Consider the following 15,242-nt stretch of genomic DNA (forward strand, 5'->3'; position numbering starts at 1 on the left):
TAGCATTAAAACAATGAGATAAGGTAGCAAACTTGGGAGAAAAAAAGACCCAGAGAAACATCAGGGGCCCTGGGCTTGAGTCCCAGCTCAGAGCCCCATGTGCTGTGTGACCCCAGGTTTGTTTCTTAACCTCTCTGAGCCTTGCTCATCTCCAGGGCAGCTGGGATGGTTAGTGGAGTGAATATACAGGAAGAGCGTGGAACAGAGCCTAGCACACAGTAGCTCAGGGTTTGAGAAACTTTTTCTATAAAAGGCCAAATAGTAAATATTTCCAACATTGCAGCCACAGATCTTCCATTGCAACATGAAAGCAGCCAGAGGCAATACGTAGTACATGTATGCTCAGCAAAAGGGAGTTGTGAGTAGTCTCATTGCAGCCTCTTGGTCTCTGTGTCCATTCAGTCCCAAAAGATTTATTGAGCACCTACTGGGCACCTGGCAGTGTTAGGTGCCAGGAATGCAGAAGACTTGTCCTTGGAGAAATGGCATTTTTTGTCTACTAAGTAAATGAGTCAAGATTTGAGGGATGCTGGATGCATTTTGTTTAAAAATAGGAGGAAAAGTGCTCACTTTGGCAGCACATACACTAAAATTGGAAGGCTACAGAGAGGATTAGCATGGTCCCTGCACAAGAATGACATGCAAATCCATGAAGCATTTCAAAAAGAAAACAAGAAAAAGAAACTAGGAATAGGAGAATGGAGAAGGACTTCTGGGAACATCTCTCCTCCCACAAACCATTCTATACCTTTCCCAGTACTAAACTTTCCAGGGCTCCCACCTCCCTCAGATCAAAAGCCAAATTCCTCCCCACAGTTCTCAAGGCCCTGCCTGGGGACCCCAAGACCCCAACATCTATACCCCAGACTGAGGTGTGCAGGTAGTCATTTCCAGCCTGGAGGTGGTGACACGTGAGCTGGGGAAATCAGGTCAGGCAGAGATGGTGAGGAGAGGCATCATGAGAGAGCCCAAGAAAAGGCATGGAGGTGGGACAAGGCAGGATGTGTCATGAACTAGAGTAGTGGGCTTGAGTTGATCTTTCACCCTCCAGAGAGGGATCCACGTCACCCACTCCTTACTCTTCTTACTCTTCTCCACTCAGTGTGCTGTAGCTCCCATCCGTCTGGGGCCCTACCCCCTTCCTGGACCACTTGTAACCATGATTTCCATGATGACACACCTTCTCCTTCCACCTCCTTGGTCACCTCTGCTCATCTTGGATGCCACCATCCCCAGGTCTCTGCCCAGCAACCCCTGCCCTTGTCCTCACAGCTAAGGTGGTCCCAGGACATCCTTGGTGGCCCTTGGACTCCAGGGAAGTCTCATACTGGTCTCTGTGTGGGCTCCAAAGACCCACTCCTCCTCTGTCCCTGAGACAGAAACTCCATTACCTCCTCCAAGCCCTGACTCTAGCTCATGCCTTAGCTCAAAAGGGGCTAAGAAGGGGTAAGCTGGACATGACAGGGATTATATCCCAGAGGGAAGGGGCTCTGAAGCTCCCTCTCCCCAGTTTTATAGCCCCAACCTCAGGCGCAGACTAGGTCAGGCGCTTTACAGAGCAGCATGCTAGAGCCTCGACTGCTGCAGTCCTCCTGGACTGCTCCATGGCCCTGGGAGCCCCAGCCTTCACAGGTAATGGGAATGTGGGCCTGATGGGGCTACCCACCTCTGGCCAGTTCAGCATTTGTCCATCTGCAGATCAGCAGAACCCATACTCACTCTCCTGGGGGCTGTGTCCTTTGCATCTGAGAATTCTCAGAAAAGAAATTTATATAACCATGAGTTAATCTCTTTAGTATATAAAGAGCTCCAACAAATCAGTAACAAAAGTGTTTAGTAAAGGGAGTTATTATTATTATCATTGTCATCATCACTGTTGTTGTTGAGTCTGCTCTGACTGGGAAAGCCACCCAAATCGTCCATGGAAAAATCCATCAAGGACTATAGTCCAGGAGTTCTGAGTTCAAGACCATCTTCCATTCAGCCCCAAACAAGCCAGGCTCCTTTTTTCTGTGCTTCAGGTTGGAAAATGGAAATATTGGCCCCCACCCAGCCCATTCCTCAGGGCTTCTGGGAGCTTGGTTAGTTGGGACCACAAAGGACAGTTGCTTGTTTCATAATTGCTATCAGATGGGAAGGAAATAGGCCCAGCTGTGGGTAGAACTGGCCCCTGGCAGAAGTGATAGGAGCTGTCCTGAGGCTGCAAAACTGGTTCCCTCTGTACAACCTTGGCCAAGGCACTTAACCTCTCTGTGCCTTAGTTTCTCCATCAGTAACATGGGGATAGAAACATTACTGACATCTTCAGGTCACTCCAGGACTAAATGAGGTTTCACACACCTGCAGCTTTGATACTTATATCAACAACCCACCTCCCCCTACTCCCCCCCACCCCACCAAGGGTGTGTGGCTGGGGAAACTGATCAAGACCTGGGGACAGATGCTGGGTAAACTGAAGCACAGAGAGGATACGTGACCTCTGGGGTCATAGGGACTGGTGGAGCCAGGGTTTGCCTGGGCAGGCAGCTCCCTGCTTCCCTCCTTGCTCTGTTTCCTCCCTTGCATTTTTGATCAACAACCCCAAGGCAGTCAAATCCTTGGTTTCCCACAATCACCAGTTCAGATCTGAGCGTTGCTGGTGGGGCCTAACGGGGCCTCCAACCACAGGCCACAGATGGGTTCCCCCTTTCTGGGCCGTTGGGTGAGGGTGGGGGCCTTGGTCTTCAAAGCTATTGAGGGAGACTTCAGCCTGCACTAGCCATGGGTCCTAGGGCAGAGACCTGGGACCACCTGTTGCTGACTGTGACCACTGCTCTAATGCTGTCCGTGAGGCCTCTGGGTGAGTAGGATCCCCTATATAGGGGCCCCACCCAGGAACTCCTCAAGTGCCCCAAGGCCCCCACCCAGACCTACCCCAGGAAACACCAAAGTACCCCCACATAGGCCCTGATTTGGTGCAGCTACACAATCTCTGGCTGGTCACCCTCTCGGGCCTCAGCAGGGAGTAGTGCAGGAAGTCCAGCTGGGATCTTGACCAAGCCCAGGCTCAGGATTCTGGGATCCAGTCTCCCTCCTGGCACACTCAAGGGCCTTCTCTGGGCTCCTCGTCACTCACTCTCTCTGTCCTTCTGCATCTCTCTTTCCATCTCTGTCCATCTCTGACTCTTTCTCCCCCAGCTCGAACCCCATCCCATCCAGTGCCTGAGCTGCCCCCACTAGCCTTTCTTCTGCCCCTCCCTGACATGCCCCTCCTCCCTACCTGCAGGCTCCTGGGGGGCTAGAATCATTGGGGGCCGAGAAGTGACCCCACACTCCCGTCCCTACATGGCATCAGTGAGCTTCGAGGGCCAGCATCACTGCGGTGGCTTCCTTCTCTGCACCCGCTGGGTGGTCACTGCTGCCCACTGCTTCAAGGACAGGTGAGCCCACCCTGGGGGCCAGCCCCTGCCTGCTGCCACTTGTGACTTCTGTATGCTCTAGCTGTAGTGAGGATTAAAGGGGGAAGTAAGACGGTGTTCCTGGTGTGGGCATTGCTACATTCCAGGTGGAGGCATGATTGGGATGGCCAGACTCCACCCTCTCCCTTGGGGGCTCTTGCAGGAAGAGGCATCTCATTGGGGCCAGCTTTAGGGGACAACAAAGGGAAAAAGGTGGGGGCCACAAGAGAAGTGCCAGAGGAACAACCTCCATGACAATAAGTAGATGTTATCATCGCCATGCTTGATCTAAGTATATATTTACAATAATTAATAACATTAATATTGAAATAATTGGAAAAAATTTTTCCTCTACCTTTCTAGGTTCTTCCAGGTGGTCTAATAATTAAATCTACATGAGATAGATTAACAAGGGGAAATAACCAGATTTCATACATACATACAGATGACTCACATATATGAGGGAGTCAGAGACCCCCACATCCATGACAGGTTTGGGGACAGAAAGGACAAATGAGGTATATATGTTACCTGAGCTGGGGATGAGGTCAGGTGCCTGAGACATCAGAGGGAAGAAGGGACATCCTCAAGACCTTAAGAAGCATAGGTGTTCAGTAATTAGAAGCTTGCCCTGCCTTCTAGATAGGCTGTAAAACGGTATCTTTGGTGATAATTCTCATTATGGGCCAGGCCCCCAATTTAGATTCATGTAGGTGGTTAAAGGAGAGCCAGGCCCTGGCCAGTTTGGCTCAGCGGTTAGAGCGTCGGCCTGCGGACCGGAGAGACCCGGGTTCGGTTCCCGCTAAGGGCACATACTTCGGTTGCAGTTTGTCCCCGGCCCTGGTTGGTTGTGCGGGTGGCAGCCACTCGATGTGTCCCTTCACATCAATGTTTCTCTCTCTCTCCCTTCCTCTCTCTCCCTCCCACTCTATCTGTACAAAAAATGGAAAAATATCCTCGGGTGAGGATAAAAAAAAAAAAAAGGAGAGGCAGAAGTTTCTAGTGAGCCCACAAGGTCTTGATGGCCTTAAACTCAAAATAATCCACATGCCACTCTGGCCAATTTGGCTCAGCGGCTGGAGTGTCAGCCTGCAGACCAGAGAGTCCCCAGTTCGGTTCCCACTAAGGGCACATACCTCGGTCGCAGTTTGTCTCTGGCCTCGGTTGGGGTTGTGTGGGTGGCAGCCACTCGATGTGTCTCTCTCACGTCGATGTTTCTCTCTCTTTCTTCCCTTCTCTGTCTCCCTCCCAATCTATCTGAAGATAAATGCAAAAATGTCCTTGAATGAGGATAAAAAATAATAGTAATAATAATAATCCACATGCCAAAGAGGAACATTTTGGGGAGGCATGTTATGAATCCCTTTAGAGGTAATGTTATAATCAAGGTGGGAATTATAGTAAATATTCTATTCATTCTAAATATAGTTTATTTAGCGAGAACATTGATTGGCTGCCTCCTGCACGCCCCCCACTAGAGATTGGGTCCACAACCTGGGCATGTTTCCCAACCGGGAATTGAACTGGCGACCTCTTGGTGCGTGGGTCGATGCTCAATTACTGAGCCACACCAGCCAGGCATTCTAAGTATAGTTTAAAATAGTTATTAGAATTAATATTTCAATGATTAGAGCTAATACTGTAATTGAGATGGGAATGGTAACAAACATAATTATTATTGTAGGGCTGGCATCAAGATTAAATGGATTGCTTTGCACCAGTTTTGCAGATGGGGATACCAAGGCCCATGATAGACGGTCCTCAGCACAGTCTCCCTCACTATAATATTCCTCCCCCCTGCAGAGACCCCGGAACAGTCCTGGTAGTGCTGGGGGCCCACAACATTCACACCTCAGAGCCCACCCAGCAGGTGTTCGGCATCTCGGCTGTCATCAGGCACCCTGACTACCAGCCCACAACCCACACCAATGATATCTGTCTGCTGCAGGTGAGCTTCGTGAGGGGGGGTGGGGAGGAACAGTGGATGTAAGTCTGACCTGTCCCAGCCACCCCCATGAGGACTGGACATGTTTTAAAAATAGCAGAAGGATCCTGAAACACCTGAATCAGGTTAAGTCTTTGTTCAAGTGTCCCCTTCTCAGGAGGCATTGACGACCCCTTCATCCTGCAACCTGCCCCTGTCCTGCTGTCCCTTCTCCCTGTTCTACCTCTTTTGTGTCCAGCACAGCTATCACCTGCTAACAGCACCTGCACGTTTGCTACTTCACCATTCTTTACTGCCTCCTGTGGGCCTGAGGGCAGGGATTTTTACCACATTTACAACCATTGATGACACACAGCAGGTGCTCAATGTTCAGGATGAAAGAGAGGACAAATGAGACAGTAGGGCCATGAAAGACCTCAATCCCCTGGCCCTTCATGGGGTTTTCTGGCCAGGAAGCAGCTCCTCCCATAACTATGAGTTTCCCTCTGCTCCCCTATGAGGTTCATCTTTTTGGACCACCTCCTGCAGCTCCCACCTGGGCACCCCAAATTTCCAGGCATCCCCAGGTCCTCTGTTTTAAAGAAAGAATGTCCCAAACTTGCCCTCCAAATGTGGTGAAAAAGTAAAATAGAGAGACACTCAATATGACTGAATGGGTCCCTGGAATAGGAGGGTCTGGCATGTGGGTTCCTTTGACAAGTAAAAAGGGGGCAGTGAGTGTCAGCAGCCAAAGTCTGGATTTTACTCACTTGTGGAACCTCAAAGCTTGGAACCTGCTGCTCTGACTCACCCATCCCATTGTGCAGATGGGGAAACTGAGGTTGCGGAGTGGTCAGGGATGTGCCCAGGGTCAGGGAGTGTACCAAAATTAGGGGCCTAAGTCATTCATTCCAAAACTGCTGATTGAGTGCCAGCTGTGTGCCAGTTAATGGAGACACAGCCATGAACAGACCCTAGGACTGACCCCCTTAGAGCCTTTAGTCTAACAGGGTGGCGGCTGGGTAAACTTGACAGGGGCACATGGGAGCCCAGAGGAGCTCCCTGCCCTAGCCTGAGAGTATTGGAAGGCTTCCTGGAGGAAGTGATGTCTAAGCTGAAACCTGAAAGCTGGATAGGAAAGGTGCTCCAGGCGGGGAGTACAGTGTAAGCAAAAGTGTGGAGGTGGGCCCAGGACATGGCAGTATATTCATTCTGGCTGGAGGAGAGGGCTGAATGGGGGGCAAGAGGTTTTATCCCGAGGGCAATGGGGAGCCATGGAAGGGCTTAGAGCAGGGAAGGAGATGCTGGTTAGAAAGATCCTTTGGGCAGCTGAGGAGTTGAGGGGTGAACACAGTCCTGGTCTGAGAGGGTGAGGCCTGATGGACAGGGCGCACGTGGTGGCAAAAGCAGTGGGCCTTCTCGCAGCCATTGCTTTCTCTCCATAAGGCCAAGAGACCAGGTGTTACAATTAAACTGAGGCAGGAGCAGTGGTGATGGATTGGTTGGTCCAAAACTCAGTGTTCTCCCTGCAGCTTAACACCTCTGCCATCCTGGGTCCTGCAGTGGGGCTGCTGAGGCTGCCCCAAAGGGGTGCCAGGCCACTCAGGGCTGGGACGCGGTGCCAGGTGGCCGGCTGGGGCTCTGTGTCCAACTTTGAGGACCTGCCACCTGGGCTGATGGAGACTGAGGTCCGTGTGCTGGGCTTGGATGTCTGCAACAGCTCCTGGAGGGGCCAGCTCAGTCCTGCCATGATCTGCACCCACAGTGGGGACCGACGGCGGCGAGGCTTCTGCTCGGTAAGATACTCATTCTCCATTCCTCCCACTTACCACATGAGGAAACCAAGGCCCACAGAGAAGGGTCAGAGCTGGACAGAACCTTGGGAACTAAGTCCCAGCTTACTTTTGACTAGATAGGCCTTACTATGTATGGCTGTGCCGGTTGTGCAGTGTGCAGAGCTACAGCTCTGTATATTTGTAAACATTACCCAGTAGGGGGCAGTAACAGATCTCAAGGAGGAGCTCCTGCTCTTAATATCCTGTTTGGACCAATGGCAGCCTGGCCCTGATGCAGAGGGAGAAACTCAGCCTAGAGGATCTTTTGTTTCAAGCAAGAGAGTTTAGTGGTTTAGAACACAGGTTCTGGTGCCCAACCACCTGGGTCTAAACCCACACTGTGCCACTTTCCAGATGTGTGGCCTTGGAAAAGTCACCTCACTTCTCTGGACCTCATCTTTCTTTCTCCATCTATAGAACTGCCACCTTACAGGGGCAGATGTGATTCCAGATGACAATTAGGGTGCTAGGGCCAGGAGGTGAGGGGAAGGGAGGAAGCAGGGATTTTAGGGTGAGTATTCAGGAAGGCTTTTCTGAGGAGAGCGCCTTTGAGCTGAGATTTGAAGGAGCCTTAAGATCTGAGGGAAGGCATGCCTGGTAGAGAGACAGTCACAGGGCTGCCATGCATAGCTCTGCAGGTCTATACTGCACAAATAGCTGCAGATGTTTATACAAGCAGTGTCCAGTAGGGGACAGTAACAGGTCTCAAAGACACACAAAAGCTTAGAGGCTGGATGAAGCTTGGCTTGCTCCAGGAAGTCAGGAAGGCTGGTGTGGCTGGAACCGGGTGAGTGAGGGAGAGAGAAGGGCAAACAGGTAGGTGGAATCCTCAGGGTCTTGAAGGCTGAGGTGAGGGGTTTACTGTTTGCTGAAATAGTACTAGGAGGTCATGGAAGGACTTTGAGGGCAGAAAAGGGTCCTGGTAAGCTTTACATGTAGAAGCTCCTTCAGGCTAAGTGAGGATGAGAGAAGAAACCCTGACCTCACCTTTCCTTCCATCCCAGGCGGACTCCGGGGGTCCTTTGGTGTGCAGGAACCGGGCCCATGGCCTCGTTTCCTTCTCTGGCCTCTGGTGCGGCGACCCCAAGACCCCAGATGTATACACACAGGTGTCTGCTTTCATGACCTGGATCTGGGATGTGGTTCGGCAGTACCCCACAGCTCCTGGCCCAGACTGTCACCCAGGACCACTGGGACCCCCACTGAGCTGCCTGAACCATAGCAGTGCTGTGTACACAGATGAGATGACAACCAATGCAAACAGCTCCGGTCTGGAAAATTCGTGGCTGAGGCAAGGGGTCCATAGGGCCCCAAACCCAGGAAGCTTGGGATGGGAGTGGGCATCAGTTCCCAACAAAAAGGGCCAAAATAACTGAGTAAAATATTAACTGACAACCAGACATGATGGTCTCCCCACATTCCTTGAACTTCTTCTTGGGTTCAAGGTGGCTGAGAGTTCAGATGAGCCACTTCCTCCCTGAGCCACTTGCCTGGCCTCCTTTCTTTCCCACTCACCCCCACCACCACCCTACCTGTCTCAGCCCTCTGTCTGGCTGCTGCTCCATGCCCAGAGATGGACACTGAGGCCCAGAGATGGACAGTGGATGCCCCAAGGAAATAAGCTCATGTGTCTCCCCTGGATGCTTCCAGAGCCCCCACTTACTACCCTAATAGCATTCCAGGCTCCAGGCTAATGACCCTCTACCAAAGTGGGCAGCACAGAGGCTCAGAGAGAGAGGAGCAGACCGGGAATTGACCCCAAGGTGGCTTTTTACAATCTTTATTTCTTCGGTGAGGCAGGACCTCAGGGTGGGGGAAGTTGCCTTATTGGGGAGCTTGGGCAAATTCACCTACTCAAGGGCACTTTTCTGGGTGTCATAAGTAAGGCACTTCCTGGGAGCTAGGAGAGGGTGAGCACACTGCCCCCTGCACTCCTGGCCCCAAACTTGAGGAGCTGAATTCCCACATCTGGTCTACATAAAGGCACAGGGAGGTGCCATTGAGTGACAGCCCAGGAATGGAGGGAATTGACCTTAGGCTAGCACTGGACAGGGTAGAGACCCCTAGGCCTAGCTGGTAAGCGAAGAGGGTCCAGCTAGGAACTGGGCCTAGAGGCCCAGCAAGGGTGGGCCTTGTGATACCAAGGGGTCCTAGGTCCAGACCTTACCTGTGGACTAGTCAGCAGGCACTAGAGGTGCTGCTCAGACACATAGTTCCAAGAGGCCAGGTGTGCAGTGGGCCTTGGCATCTATACCCCACCTGGGCCAGTGGGTGAGTAGGGCCTCCTGGGCCCCACCAAGTCTCACCCTTAATGGACTGGGTACCATTACCACTGAACAGGGTACCCTGTTCTGAGCTGATGCTGAGTTGAGGCCTGTGTCAGGAGGCACAGATAGGGCTTTGCCTACCAGGAGATAAGCTGGGCTTTTCTCAGGGGCCTCCACAGGACCTACTGGGTACGTGGAGGCAGTGAGGAAGGAAAGCCCTGAATTCTTGGGCTGGTAGGGGACAGAGACTGCTTCCTCTGCCTGTCTAGGGGTCTGAGCATGTTTTGAGGCTCACATATATGCACCCAGGTTGTGGACCCCTCCTTATCGCTTGGTTCCTATTCTAGAAGACTAGGGTGTCTTTTCATTAATTGCTGGCAGAGAATCCCCAGCCCTCTCAGTGACAGCGATAACTAATAGTTATCCCGGAGTGAACAGAAGCAGGGTCTCCTTAGGCAGTGGTAGGATGTCTGGGGTGGAGGCCCCACCTACCAGCACTACTCCCAGGCCTCCTCCCCACAATCCTTCCAAGATATAGTTGGGGGAGGGGCCCAGGGCTCCCCCACATGGTTGGTCCTGGCTCTGGGGAGTGTCCGTGGGACATAAATTAGGCTTTGCTGTGGCAATAAATAAAATGGGGGAGGCCTTGAACGCCAGGCCCAGGTCGCCCTGTAAGTCACACGAAGTTCTCTTCCTCTTCCTCGGACTCATCATCAGAGGGCTCAGGGGTGCCTGGTGAACGCGAAGGATGAACAGAGAAATGGGAGTATGGAGAGGGGCTGGGGGCTACAGCCCACAACTGCTCTCCAACCCGACTCGCACCTGCGCAGCTGCCCGAGTAGCGAACCCCGATGGAACGGCCCAGGAAGCAGGTGGCCTGGCGGAGGTGGCACGAGGACATGTAGGTGACATTGTTGTTGCCGCAAAGTTCCTGGCCGGGGCTGGAGGGCGCGGGGCAGGGCGCAGCGCGACACATCACGCAATGGGCGCTGCCGGTCTGGTCCACCACGCATGACTGCGGCCGCTGGCACACCACATGTGCACACGACTCTGCGGGCGGGGCACCAGGGTGGGTCAGGGGCTCCACCAAGACCAGGAATCCCGCCCACAAACTGAGTACACTCTCAGGCCCCACCCCCTCGGTTGTGCCAGAAACCATACCGTTTCCATGAGGCCCCTCCCACAGTCAGAGCCCGCCCCTCAAGCCCCGCCCCCTCTTATTGCACCCACAAGCCCCTTTGTATCGCGCGCCCATACTTCTCACCTCATGTGAGCCCCAGAATCCCATTTTCCAAACTTCCATCCTAGTCTTCCTTATTCTTGACTCCACAAAAGACCCAATCCACTCACGCTCTCTCAGGAGCATAAAGAATCCCTTTATCAGACCCCGCCCTCTACCTCTCCACTTAGGCCCCGCCCACTACAAGCCCCGCCCGAAACCTCAAGATCTTTGCTTACACTAGGCACTTTGCACTGGAGGCCCCGCCCCCACGCTCTGCAACTGAGGTACTGACGCGCCTGTCTGGCGGCCCCGCCCCCAGCAGGTCCCGCCTACACGTACTGCGGCAGCTGCCCCTGTACATGACACGCAGGTCCGGATGGCCGCGGCAGCGCGCGGTGAGCAGCTCACATTCGTCACGGTAGGTGGCGCCGTCCGAACCACAGACCTGCAGGCGCGCGGGGATCTCCCTGCAGTCAGGCTTACACTCGCAGCGCGGGCGGCCCCCCAGCATGCGGCACGCTTTGCCGGGGCCGCACTCCACGCCCTCGCACGAATCTGCGAACACAGAACACTCGCCCATGGGCTAGGGCTCGTAGCCAGAGGTCTTCTGAGTCCACGGCGCCTCGCCCCCTGTCTTGAGGGATAGAGGCCAGCTGGAGTGGAGGGCTGTCCAGAGTCAGAGCGCACAGCAAGGGTACTGGTTCGGGGTCCGTTGCGGGAGAGATTCAGCCACTGCTCGGGTGGACGCCTGGGGGCCTGGGGCTGAGTGCTGTTGTCTGGAGGTGGGGCTCGGTGTGGGCAGGAAAGGAGTTTTTGTCCTGAATCTTGGGGTACAGGAACAGGCTTCCAGCCCCCCTTCCCGCTCTCACTGACGTCTAATCCCTGACTCGTGTTTCTGGGTAGGCAGGCAGGAGACCCTGCTGTGTTAGCACGGGAGTAGGGTGGGGGTCCACCCCATCCAGGCGCGGGTCTGGGGAGAACTGGCGGTGTCCTTTCCTCGTGCCTGCCAGAACCTCCCCAGAGGAGACGATAGGGAGGGCGGGGCGTCGGTGCCTGGCGTGAGGCTCATTTCCTGGGGAGCGGACCTCCCACGGCCTGAGCTGTCTGAACTAGGGTTTACCCAGCCCCTAGCAGCCCCATTTCTCAGGTAGGAAAACAGGTCTGACCAGGGGAAGTCTCTCTCTAGTCCATCCCCTACTCAGGCCCGGACCTTTGGAAATGAAAATCAAACCCCACTAATGGCTGCTCCTGCCTTTTAGGCCCTTCCAGGCTCGTTGCAGCCTCCCAACTACCCCACGAAGTCATGCTGTTTGGGAAACTGAGGCCCTGTCACTGCTGTGAGTGGAGGAGAGCCAGGAGCACTTCAGCATAACTCCAGGCCAGATCCTGGATAGACCCCTCCAACTCAGTTCTGTTGCTTGTGGGTCTGGAGGGCAGCCTCTGAGTCAAGTTTACACTCTAGCCTCAGTTTCCCTGTGTATAAAGTGAGGCTGATGGGGGAACCCACCTTACAGGATGAGCATAAAATAAGTGTATGTTCCTAAGAGAATAGCTTGCGCCCCCGCATTGATTGCCCCTGCCAGGGCATGTGGGCTGCACCTGGGCTCCTCCCGCCCACATGCACATCTGGAAATATTCTGCCTGTGTGGCTTCATGCAAGAGGGAACAGAAGGGGGGGGGGTTCTGAGTTCCTGTCCCCAAAGCCAGAGTGGGGGGGGGGGGAGTGTGGGGGGGTTGTCCTTGACCATCTCATGCCCAGACCAGGCACTTTTTGAAGTCTGTCCTCCCATAAGCCAGAGAGGGTTCTAGAGTGAGCAAGGGCTTGTGGCAGTGAGTTTAGGACCACCCAGCCAGGCTGATCTGGGATTAATCACATCCCAGAGCCCAGCCAGGCTCCTCAGTTTGGCCTTCTTCAGGTCTGCAGCCCACAGCTCCAGCCTCCTCCCTGTTCTCCTGCACTGACCCCACCCACCAGGACCTCACTGTAGTCCATGATCTCTGCTGATGTTCTCCCACATGCTTTCCACAGCTGATAAACTCCTATTATTCCCCCAAACCCTGTCTCTAATGCCCACCTCCTTCAAGCTGTGTCCCTTCTGGGTCCCTGCAGGTTTGACCCTGACCACAGGGGCCTGGGAGGGCCCCCAACCCCTTCTCCAAGGCAGATAATATGTCTCATTTTATTAATTCAGCCCTTGAAGAGCTCCTTGTTGGATGAGGAGGCAGCATTTCTCAAAACATGGTCCAGAAGGCACATGCTTATTGAACATGCAGCTGGGGACCCACCACAGTTCCCTGGGATCTGTGGGGTTAAGGGCAGATGACAGTTGGGAACACTGAGTGTGGGTTTACAAACCAGAAAGGCCAGTCAGGAAAATCGGCTTTCCCAGGAGTTAGGTGTGAGCCAAGTATTCTTCCACCAGGTGGAGTGCAGGTGGGAAAGGCCATCCTGGCAGAGGGATTGGCATAAGTAAAGGCCTCGAGACTGGAAACCAAGCTGAGGAGTCTTCAGAGCTTCTTCCTAAATCCTCAAATGAAGAAGGCTGAGGCTGGGATACCCTCAACAGCTGCTTCTCCCAGCAGCCTTGACTTCCTCCTGCATACCCCTGAGACAGCGAGCTCACTTCCAGTGGGTCCACCTTTGACCATAGTGACCCTGGATTGTGGCTGATGCCTGGGGTCTCACCTTTGCAGGGGAGGCAGTGGACTAGGCCCAAGAAGCCCAGGAGGCTGATCTTGTTCCCTGGGTGGGTGAAGTTGGACCAGGCGGTATCGATGTTGCCAGAGGCACAACACTCAGCCTGGCTCACGTTGGTCTTCAGCACCAGGCTGCAGGTGGCCTCTTTGCCCTGCTGGAGCCAGCAGACACCACCTGTGGACCAGGGGGGCAGTTCCTATGGGACCAGAGGTGCCCTCCTGTACCACTCCTGACATCCAGGCCTTGACCTTCCACCCAGCTCCCAGCCCCAGGGATGCATACAGTTGGTACTCAGTAATTATGAAGAGGATGATCTGCCTCCAACCTGGGAAGGAGGGTCTCCAGATCCTTTTGGAATCCTCTCTGAGCTCGACCCCCCAACACTGCTCCACTACTAGTCATCTGGAGAAGCTCTCCTCTATTTGAACCACCCTCCCTCCAGTTCTCCCCTACCCACCCAACCTGGCATCCTGCCCAATCAAACACCCAGAGCTGGATGTGTCAGGGCCACTAGGTCCTGGAGCTGCCTCTCCTGCCTCTGCCCTCTGTCTAAACAGCACTGGAGGGCATGCAGAGCCCCTTTCTCCTGGCAGTCCCCCCACCCCCATTGCCTGGACTGCCTCTTACTCACTCCAACTTGGGAACATTCCCCTTGCATGAGCTCACTGTCTCCCTGGGGACACAGCCTTCGGGGAGGGGTCTCCGTTCTCCCCTCCCTCTGTGTAGAACTGGGTGGGGCTGCCGGGTAGGGGGAGGCAGATGACCTCAGTTTCTTCACTCTTAAATGGGGGCAGGAATGGCCATGGCCCCCATCCCAGAGAGCTCACTGGTTCCCAGGTGCTGTCTCCGAGGGACCAGTTCTGGGAACTCAGCACCTGGTACTCATAAAAGGGGAAACTGAGACCAAGAGTGGGGATGTTACTTGCCAGGTGCCTTCCAGTAAGTGGCAGGTAGGAAATTCTAATGACCCGTTTGCTTAAGCCAGACCCAGGGAAGATCTGAGGGCTCTGCTAGGGAGGTGCTAGGTCCCACCACCCAGCTAGCCCTGCCTTTCTGTGGTGTTCGGACCCAGATGGTCTGAGTTCCAATTCTGATTCTGCCACTAACAAACAGTGTGACCCCATGCTTCAGTTTCCCCATCTGGAAAACAGGCATGATAAGAGTTCCCACACCATTGGGCTGTTGCATGGATTCAAGGAGGTAAGAGGTAGACACTAAGGGCTCAATAAATGTCAGTCATTGTGATTACTATTGATCACAATTGTGAGAGAGTCATATCTGTTTTGCTGACCTCCTGATTATCCTCCTTTAGGCCCTTTGGGGCTGGGGGAGGGGTAGCCCCAAGCCCTCCCGAATTCAATCTGCAGCGGTCTCTGATCATCGCCCTACACCCCCCAGCTACCACCACCTCCCGGACCCCCAACATTCCCCAGCCCGCATTCCGGGCAGGCCCACGTGGGTGGCCCACCCCGCCCGCCTCTTCCGGCCACCCCACTCACCGGGCGAGGGGTCTCCGGAGCCTACGGAGCCCACGAAGCCCACGGCCCAAGCCAGGGCCCCCCAGGGCAGTGGCCACAGTGGCCGGGGCGCCCTGGGACGCATGGCGAACGCAGAGACGGCAACGGCCCCGCGTCGGACGGACTCGCGGGCGGGTAGCAGGGAGGGCGGCGACACCGACTTCTCAGTGCTCCGCGGCCGGCGCTCCCTATAAAGGTCCCGCTGGCTGCGGGCGGGGCCGGGCCGGGGCGGGGCGCGTGAATGGCGGGGCACGAGGCAGAGTCCTGCGCGATGTGTGCAGGAGCTGAGCCTGGCCACTAGTAGAAGTATGGCTGTAGCCGAGGCAAGGGGGCCAAATTGTG

The 15,242-nt window shown here is 54.5% G+C and overlaps 2 protein-coding genes and 1 non-coding gene across 4 annotated transcripts; 2 read left to right on the forward strand and 1 right to left on the reverse strand.

The window, feature by feature from the left end:
- Positions 1-562: 562 nt before the first annotated feature.
- On the forward strand, positions 563-669 carry LOC118616603. Its single transcript, XR_004956599.1, has one exon. It is a non-coding gene; the product is annotated as a U6 spliceosomal RNA (small nuclear RNA).
- Positions 670-2,760: 2,091 nt separating this feature from the next.
- Positions 2,761-8,475, forward strand: PRSS57 (serine protease 57). Its single transcript, XM_036242139.1, is given in 6 exon segments — positions 2,761-2,839; positions 3,266-3,419; positions 5,241-5,385; positions 6,894-7,157; positions 8,201-8,345; positions 8,348-8,475. Coding segments are annotated over 6 exon segments (858 nt in total). The 3' UTR covers positions 8,419-8,475.
- A 545-nt stretch (positions 8,476-9,020) lies between these two features.
- On the reverse strand, positions 9,021-15,007 carry FSTL3 (follistatin like 3). 2 transcript variants are annotated; one of them, XM_036242136.1, is made up of 5 exons: positions 14,883-15,007; positions 13,372-13,557; positions 11,025-11,240; positions 10,286-10,513; positions 9,021-10,195 (listed from the first exon to the last, which is right to left on the reverse strand). In XM_036242136.1, exons 1-5 carry the CDS (start codon positions 14,983-14,985, stop codon positions 10,140-10,142), a joined length of 789 nt encoding a protein of 262 aa, XP_036098029.1. In that variant the 5' UTR covers positions 14,986-15,007; the 3' UTR covers positions 9,021-10,139. The 2 variants fall into 2 exon arrangements, with proteins under 2 accessions (XP_036098029.1, XP_036098027.1); XM_036242134.1 differs by having other exon boundaries at positions 9,021-10,513.
- Between the last annotated feature and the right edge of the window lie 235 nt (positions 15,008-15,242).

The sequence above is a fragment of the Molossus molossus genome, unplaced genomic scaffold (assembly GCF_014108415.1).
Source record: "Molossus molossus isolate mMolMol1 unplaced genomic scaffold, mMolMol1.p scaffold_m16_p_4, whole genome shotgun sequence".
Classification (NCBI taxonomy): domain Eukaryota; kingdom Metazoa; phylum Chordata; class Mammalia; order Chiroptera; family Molossidae; genus Molossus; species Molossus molossus.

What these genes read in the sequence shown, in the direction of transcription:
- FSTL3 (XM_036242134.1), bottom strand. Translation starts at nt 14,985, where the DNA reads ATGCGTCCCAGGGCGCCCCGGCCACTGTGGCCACTGCCCTGGGGGGCC. An exon ending in CCACTGCCTCCCCTGCAAAG is followed by an intron (nt 11,241 to 13,371) that starts GTGAGACCCCAG and finishes CTGTGTTCGCAG; the next exon opens with ATTCGTGCGAGGGCGTGGAG. An exon ending in GTACAGGGGCAGCTGCCGCA is followed by an intron (nt 10,514 to 11,024) that starts GTACGTGTAGGC and finishes CCCCGCCCGCAG; the next exon opens with AGTCGTGTGCACATGTGGTG.